At 44.9% G+C, this 8,249-nt stretch overlaps 2 protein-coding genes across 2 annotated transcripts; one reads left to right on the forward strand and one right to left on the reverse strand.

Moving 5' to 3' along the window:
* Positions 1 to 30: 30 nt before the first annotated feature.
* Positions 31 to 3,668, forward strand: fbxo40.1 (F-box protein 40, tandem duplicate 1). Its single transcript, XM_086176620.1, has 6 exons — positions 31 to 45; positions 412 to 1,566; positions 1,901 to 2,187; positions 2,465 to 2,596; positions 2,719 to 3,025; positions 3,317 to 3,668. Exons 1-6 carry the CDS (start codon positions 31 to 33, stop codon positions 3,524 to 3,526), a joined length of 2,106 nt encoding a protein of 701 aa, XP_086032746.1. The 3' UTR covers positions 3,527 to 3,668.
* A 224-nt stretch (positions 3,669 to 3,892) lies between these two features.
* LOC147216825 (TLC domain-containing protein 2-like) lies at positions 3,893 to 7,285 on the reverse strand. Its single transcript, XM_086177087.1, has 4 exons — positions 7,211 to 7,285; positions 6,753 to 6,835; positions 5,367 to 5,578; positions 3,893 to 4,080 (listed from the first exon to the last, which is right to left on the reverse strand). Exons 1-4 carry the CDS (start codon positions 7,272 to 7,274, stop codon positions 3,894 to 3,896), a joined length of 546 nt encoding a protein of 181 aa, XP_086033213.1. The 5' UTR covers positions 7,275 to 7,285; the 3' UTR covers position 3,893.
* Between the last annotated feature and the right edge of the window lie 964 nt (positions 7,286 to 8,249).

An 8,249-nucleotide genomic window follows, 5' to 3' on the forward strand; every position in this document is an offset into this window, starting at 1 on the left:
GACACACTCACAGTCACTTGGTCTGAACACATGACCCAGGGCGAGGTGCGTTTTTGAATCCTCTCATCTGGTAGGCTTCATATTTTCCATTCTGCCTTTGTTTACGATTTCAAATATTTTCACTTATCAACTGACCGCTCTGCACGGCCTATATTTATAGATCAAGCTCCATTCACGGGACAGAGCTACGGTTACACACAGTAAAGACGATCTAGGTCATCTGGACAAAAATGGTACGACTGAATTTTGGATAAATCATACCCTGATGAGTTTATAACATTTATAGATTGGCATTAGAGATTAGATTTGTTGTACGTGAACTTCTTAACACTGTAACACTTCACTCACCTGAAGCGTAAAGTCTCCGCTTTGTGTTTTTATGTAACTTTTTGTCTCCTTTCACCCAACCAGAGTCATCGCTCTCGAGCCTCCAGGGTGCGACAGCACGTGCACTGCGACTCCTGCTACAGCCGGCGCTGCAGGGCCCGGGTGGAGGTCTCCGTGTGCTGCGCAGTCGGCCCTTGCCGCCTGCACTGTGGAGCTGTTTTCCACCTGTGCAAGGAAGAAGAGCACCTGCTGCTCTGCCCGAATGTCCGCGTGCCCTGCCTCAACGCCGTGTACGGCTGCCCCTTCCAGATGACGCGCTCCTCGCGGGCGGCGCACCTCCAGGTGTGTCCGGCCAGCGTGGTGTGCTGCTCCATGGAGTGGAACCGCTGGCCAGCAAACGATGCCCACTCCTATCCCAACACAGAACTGCATGAGAACCTGCTCAGGGGGAGAAAGCCAGGAGGGTGCCTAGACTTGGCCATGGCTCTGAGAGACCAGGAAATGCTGTTTCACTCTTTGAAGATGAAGAAATTATTTCCTGAACTTGTCCAGAGATCTAGTGGAGAGACAGAAGAGGAACAAGAGAGGGAGAAGGGGAAAGAGATCGATTCCATTTCCGAGATGGAAGCTGCAGCGAAACAAAATAGCGGCCATACCTGGGAATCTTTCAGCATGTTTACCTTCAGTAACCAGAATTCTAATGAGGATGATGTTGAAGCAGAACCCGAACCAGAGCTGACTCAGGAGGAGAGAGAAGCCATTGCCAGGGGGGAAAATGGCGTCAGCAAGGAGCTATTAGAAAACTACAACACTTGGGAGCGCATGTTCAGTATGGAGATGGGCGGCTGCAGGGAGGCGACGGTTGGGGTCGGCAAAGGTCAGGAGCGGGCGAAAGGGAAGAGGCTGGGCGCTGTGATGGAGGAGGGCAGAGAGACGGCAGATACCTGGAGCGTCGGCGCATCATCTCACGCCATCAAAATGGGGAGCGGCGCGTGCAATGAGCCTTCCTCGTCATCCTCCTCGACTATTCCTGATTATCTGTTGAGGAAAAAGTTCGAGTACTTACACGTAGAGCCGATGAAGATTATCACCGTTCGCACCTTCAAGATTCCGTCAAGTTTCGCGGCGAGACAGTCCCGCATCCGCAACCCGGGTTTCTACAAAAGAGAGAGTAAGGGTGTGGACACCAGTGACTTGGGAGTGGTGCCAGAGGATGTACCAATATGGGAGGAAGTTCAGGTGACTTTATCTTTTCTCTAACACTCCCATTCCCAAGTATCATCTATGACAGACATGTTTTAAACCTGACGTTTATCAGGTGGTTAGTCAATCATTGAATCAATGTTATTGAGTCAATATTATAACTACCATCAAATAACATAGATTGGCATGAAAGACAGTAAAATGGATAACAGATTTCATTATTTCATAGATTTTAAGGTTTTGAATGTGTCAACACGTTACTGCTGTTGTGAGAAATGTATTCATAGAAGGGATTGAAGGTTATAGGATGATAATATTATATCTTGTTTCAATATTTTTTAGAGGAATAAATTCATTGAATATCCTGCAGGCCTCCCTGCTGTGCTGTCTGGAGAAAGAGCAGCGGGGTCACCTTATTGCAGAGAGTGTCAACACAGATCCCCTGTTACAAGACCAAGGGACGCAGACCTACAACTTCCTGTCCTCCCCTTTCCTGACCACTACCTCGCTGGCTGACCTGACGGCCCAAAAACCGCTGGAGCTGCACCTTCAGCTGCAGCTGGAGAGCGTCACCAGCCGACACCACAAGGCCAGCTCGGCATTCACCTTCCTCTGCGGACACACCTTCCAGCGCAGGGAATATGCAAAACATTTCAAGTGTGTTTTTTTTTTTTTTTAAATTCAATTCTTAGGGTTAAATAATCATAGCTACATAATTTCCTACATGATGGCCACGTGAAATAGAAATAACTCAATTTTAATTCAGTCCCCAAAATACTGCTCCCAGTGTATTGAATTCACGATGGACCCTATAAAATTATATTTTAGCAACTTGTTACAAAGGAAAAGCATCCTTGTTTTCAACGTTATTAAAACTGTTTATACTGATGGACATGCTTCTGATTCATATTGATTGATTATGTCCGTTTTGCAGAAACATCCACAGTGACATCCAGATGTGTGCGAACGGCTGGTTCCAGCAGAGGTGCCCTCTGGCATATTTGGGCTGTACCTACAGCCAGAACCAGTTCCAGCCCTCCACCCACGAGGCTGACATCACCTTCAGGTGAGACAAAACTCAAAAAAGTTTCAGCTGTTAGTGCAATCACATTCAGGACGCTGAATTGTAACCAGGTTTGTGATTTTACAGTTTGAAAACCTGTGGTTGCACATTTCTTTTTGTTTCAGTGAAGACCTGGGCTGCTTCGGGCTCCATCCCTCCTCCTCGCTGTCTAAGACGTCGACGCACTCCTCCGTCACCAACGCTGTGGTGGAACAGGAGGACAGGGAAGACGTTCTCAGCTCGCTGCCCTACGAGGTCCTGTGCTACGTGGCCACTTTCCTGGACAGCTTGTCCCTGTCGCAGCTGGCTCTGGTATCACGGCTCATGAGGCAGGTGTGCTCGTCTCTGCTGCAGGAAAGAGGGATGGTCACCCTCTGCTGGGAGAGGGAGACGCCCTCCCACGGAGGAGCGAAGTGGGGGGTGACAAAAAGGGTAAGGCTTTGTTTAGAACTTCTGCCAAACAGCTGGTCAGTTGCACATGCATGAATTGCACTTTGCTCTGATGATTTTCACGGTACCTGAGCAGGAGACGTTGCCCTTGAGCTGTTAAATGGTCTTCATCGTGTAGTTGCATTAGCACCGTGATAGAGTAAATGCCTAACTCAGGGATGGCTGGTTTGATTTCCAACTCCTCCAAACATTGTAGCCAAGTCTCCCCGGGGCAAAACAATAGAGGGAATCATGGAGGAACATTTCAGATGTCTCTCTCCATGTCATCTACAGGTGTGGCAGTTCAGCACCCTCTTCTCCCCTGTGGATTCATGGCGATTTAAAGATGTGCCTTCCATGTCAGAGCACTTGAAGACATGTCCTTTTTACGAGAGAGTGTCTGGAACAGAGCCGATCCTCCTGCCGTGCATTACGGGAGATGTCCCAGCCGAAGGCCGCACCCTGGTTTCCTGGTTCCAGCGAAACGGTCATGATAAAACCTGAAGAGACTCATGTGATCGCTTACAGTGACACGCGAGATTTTAGAATGTGTGATCTTTTCCTATAAACATAATATTTCTAGAGAATTCAGATACATATCCATAAAAGACTGATTTACTGGTATTGGGTTACACACAGTGAATAAACATACATAATAAACCTTTGAGTAATAGCTTGTTATTCAAAACAAGTAGTACAATAGTACGAAACATGTCAATAGGTTTTTGAGCATATTCTTGGGGAGCCGAGAGGTGCATGTGTGCCATTGTTTAATCCCCCAGTTGGCTACAGATGTCCAAAAATAATAAATTCCAGGCATTCCTGGTCCCCTCCCTCGTAGTAATCAAAGGAGAAACGGTGCTGCCGCCCTCTAGTGGCTCCTTTTGGTGTTAAGGACATCTGCTCGCAGGAGTCTGTAGAATAAAACGATATTCACGGTGGAGATGACGGAGAGGCCTGCAGCGCCCATCATCAGGATGCCCCGAGGCAGACAATCCCTGTGACCCGCCAGCCAGCGGCTCATCCAACCCAGCGTGCACACCCGAAACACCAGGAACCTGCAATGGAGGGAGAACGTGTGAGGCTCTGCGTCACCACAGGGAGCTGACATGTTTTCCTGCATGGGGATCAATTACAAGTGAAGCCTGAGTGACAAGGTAGCAAATAAATCATATCTAACGAGAACTATGTGCTCTAGTTCCCTACTGAGCAGCCCCGAGAGAAGGCACACTCCCTGCAGCATCCATCATCAACCGACGTCTGATCTACACCCAGAAACCCATGAGAAAGGCAGCAAGAACGTCCAACTCTGACTTCATTTAGGAACAATGTCTCCATCACCTGCGTATGTGATCATTTCAAGGCACAAGAGGTTCAAATTTTCTTGCAAGACCACATCTTCATTTTTCTGTTTTTAAAAGTACAGTGATACAAAAACATCTTTGAAAGCTTGATTTTGAATTGCAAGGATTTTTCCTACAACTTTTGGTATAAAAAAAAAAACGCAATGACAGTAAGAGATCTGAACTGTGGATGGCCAGAAAAAAAGCCTGCACTAACTCCATATCCACATAACTGTGGTGTTCAACTTTTCCTGGGGTTTTGTGCTGTTTAAACCTACGTACTATTTTTATGTGGGATACTCATTTTCAATTTTGCAACTTTGCCTTGATCCTTAGAACCAAAACATCTGGTTCTGTATCAATCTCTCTAGGCAATGTTGACACTTAACTGGGATGCTGCCAGTGCTTAGCCATATTCAGCTGTGCTATAAAGACCCATTCCCGTCCTCTCATATAACTCACAAGGCAAAACAGGTTAAAAAAAAAAACAGTCCCCAGCACGCCATCCCGAACAGTTCGCATAATGTGATGTCAAATTCGCACACATTGCAAATTCACCGCATTGGTGAACATCGGTCGATGATGAGCCTTTAGCTTGTTCAGCGCACTTGCCAGTAGCTGTCTGGGTTCTGTGTGTGTCATCTCCCCGGCATAATTGAAATTGACCCACTAACTTGGCTCACTGCTGTGACAATCTTTTTTTTCCACAGCTTTTCTTTATTTGTAAATTCTCCAGACTATTTTTACGTTACATAGAAACCCCTTTTCGAGCCCCATTACATTTGAGTAAATTAAATTGTCAGGCAAAGAGGAAAAACTGTAGGTCTGTTTTTTGCTGTCTCTTTAAGACGACAATATCATTAGCAAACATTTTGCCTTAATGTGTTCATGAGCATACGTAGCTTCTCTTGAGGAATGCTAGGGTGAGGGGCTCGTTCCCTAAAGAACCCCTCATTTTCAATCATGACGCGTCTCTAGCACGAAAACACTCTGCCACCTACGTTCCAAGGTTGAGCCAAGTGTTCAGGCGGTACATCACAGAGGGCCTGCTGGCGTCTTCCTCCAACCCGGCTGCTGGCTTGTGCTTCCGTCCTGAGAGGAGGAGGAGTTGCCTTATGTGCAAGAAGATGGAATTAATCTCCACCAGCAGGGACACCACAGCGAAGCCCAGGTAGAGACGGGACGTCACAGCAAGACTGAAGCAAGAGATCACCTGAGAGAAGAGCCTTACGGTCAACACTTTATTTATGAAAAAACTTGTGGATTCAAGAGTCAAAGTTGAATTAAAAAGAAAAACTGGTATTGAGAATTCTGCTAATAAACTGGCCGCTATCAGTCAACATCCACGCTGACAGACAGTTGGAGCTGCTTTGTGACACGTGTGTCTGCGTGTGTGTTAAAAGATGCTGTGACCGCAGTGTCACACTGAGGCAGCAGTGTTTCCCTGACAGAGGTGAGCGAGGTCACGACCTTTGCCCCTCTGCATCACGGAGAGATTTAACTGCCACATGGACAGACTGAGCAGGATGTTGAGGGACAAAAAAAAAAAACATGGAGGATGACTTGCAGTTTCAGCAGCTGAGCTGGTCATTCTCACAGCTCACAGGTGTGCAGAGAAGACAAACACCTTACTTATAGATGATCTAAAAATGTGCAAACAAAAGTAAAATGGAAGTTGCTCGCGTTTTAGTCCTATAGTCCAGAAAATGAGTAGGCGGCACGGTAGCACAGTGGTTAGCGTTTCGGTCTCACGGCACGAGGGACCCAGCTTTGATCTGTGTGGAGTTTGCATGTTCTCCCCGTGTCTGTGTGGGTTTTCTCCCACAGTCCAAAAACATGCAGCAGGTTAATTGGGATAAATTGCCCTGAATAAGTGAATTGTTGTTTGTCTTTGTATGTGGCCCTGCGATTGACTGGCGACCAGTCCAGGGTGTACCTTGCCTCTCGCCCAATGACAGCTAGGATAGCAACCCCCCCCCAACCCTGAGTGCAGGATAATCGGCAGAAGATGACTAAAAAATGAGGATGTATTTTGAGGATAAGCGCAAATACGCAAATGGCGTCATTGAGGTTCATCGTCAACACTTCAGCGAAGAATACCTGATATTTCTGATGCTATATTTGATCGTGTCTTAGATTGTACATCCACAAAAAGTTTTAATGTATAGGACAATTATTTTGTGAAGACACTACATGATGAACATGATGAACAAAATACGTCAAAGAGATACATAATTGTATATTTTGATGAAGTCTCCAGTTATATGGGAATTGTTTAAAGTGGAAATTAAATGATCTTGTTACAGCGTAGTTGTATTTAGTATCATTTTATGTACCACATAGTAAAAAATGGAAGTTCTCATTGCAATTTCGGTTGTGTATATTACCACGGAGTGATGGAGGAGGATTTCCCAAGACTGATGAAGCGGCTGGTTCATGGCGGCATCAGAGATGTCATAGATGAAATAACCTGGATGAGAATTGTGTCATTTTTGCCAATGCCGATGGATCATTTTTGACTAACAGACTAACAGACAAAAGGCGTCATTTAAATATCACACCAGTTAGAAAACCGACACGCAACACAGTCATTTTGAGCATTCGAAAACAACTCTGAAAAACACACTGAATTTGCTTAGGCTGTTCAAAGGATTTCAAACTGAACTGAAAGGAGACCGTGAAAGTGATGAAGTATGAAAGTGATGAAACATTAAATGATGAAAAAAACTCTATGGATCAATGATTTCAACAAATCATTGTATATGATACAGTGCAAGATGACATGTTTTTATGTATAACACAGAGGCATATCCAAACAAGTGTTTTATTGGTGCACGTGAGTCACCTGTAGACACAGCTACGAGTCTGTAGGAGAACAAGGAGTGAGAGGAGATAAGGTCCTTCACCATCTGAGGTTTCTCGTAGAAACTGCACGACAGAAGAACGAAAGCGCATGAAGAATGAATATCTTAATTGAATAAGAAGTCTGATGGCCAAGTCTACATACCATAGAACTGCCCACACTCCTGTCAGTGAGCTGTGTGTTAAAGATGTGATGATGTTCCTCCATCTCCATGCTTTCTGTTGCGCAGATTTTGGTATTGGCAGAACCTGGACAATCTTATTTATCAGTTTGAAAGAGCATGCAGATGCTCCGACAACCAGAAGAGTCTCTCTCAAATCCATATTAAGCTGCTGCATGTTGCAGAGGGTTTGCTTAGACTGTCTTCAAGAAGAGACACATGTCATGCATTCTGCAATCTCTCACCTCTGGCACGCACACATGCACACACGTGTGGTAATAAAGTGATAAACTGAGTGAGGGGTCGAGGTCGCCTGATGATATGACACGACACGAAGGTGATGAAATAGTAAATTCCACATTGTTATCTGGTTCGTACTAGACATTTTTATATTCCATCACCAAATAGACATTGCGTTATCTTGGAAAAAGAGGCAGAAAATTATTTTTTCAATAACGATAATAATAATGCTATAAAATCAGCCACAGGAATAATAATTTGATCACAAGGATGTGAAGGTAATTCTAAACAGTGACCAATTGTGGCATCAAAAGCCTCACTACAAGCTCAGTTCCCTTTACAATGCCGATTGCTATACTGGTGGATTCAAAAAGTAGAACTGTGATGTGTTCAGGTGCCAAAATCTCATTGTACCACATTTAGCAACATTAGCTTATGTGCTAAAGTCCATCGTAAAACCTTACATGTATAGTTGGGATTTCATCACGCTGAATTTAATAGGAAGGAAAACTATTTCAAATGTTAATCCAGTGCGTTGAATGCACTCTGAACAATAACAATAAATGCACATTTAATCTCACTTACATTAAAAACAGCCAACACAATTTTCAATACTGTAAG

The sequence above is a fragment of the Fistularia commersonii genome, chromosome 29 (assembly GCF_037954325.1).
Source record: "Fistularia commersonii isolate RoL2024-O1a breed Wild chromosome 29, RoL_Fcom_v1.0, whole genome shotgun sequence".
In the NCBI taxonomy this organism is placed as follows: Eukaryota; Metazoa; Chordata; class Actinopteri; order Syngnathiformes; family Fistulariidae; genus Fistularia; species Fistularia commersonii.

What these genes read in the sequence shown, in the direction of transcription:
- fbxo40.1 (XM_086176620.1), top strand. An exon ending in GAATATGCAAAACATTTCAA is followed by an intron (nt 2,188 to 2,464) that starts GTGTGTTTTTTT and finishes TCCGTTTTGCAG; the next exon opens with AAACATCCACAGTGACATCC. An exon ending in GAGGCTGACATCACCTTCAG is followed by an intron (nt 2,597 to 2,718) that starts GTGAGACAAAAC and finishes TTTTTGTTTCAG; the next exon opens with TGAAGACCTGGGCTGCTTCG.
- LOC147216825 (XM_086177087.1), bottom strand. Translation starts at nt 7,274, where the DNA reads ATGGTGAAGGACCTTATCTCCTCTCACTCCTTGTTCTCCTACAGACTC. An exon ending in ACTCGTAGCTGTGTCTACAG is followed by an intron (nt 6,836 to 7,210) that starts GTGACTCACGTG and finishes ATTCTCATCCAG; the next exon opens with GTTATTTCATCTATGACATC. An exon ending in TCCTCCTCCATCACTCCGTG is followed by an intron (nt 5,579 to 6,752) that starts GTAATATACACA and finishes CTCTTCTCTCAG; the next exon opens with GTGATCTCTTGCTTCAGTCT.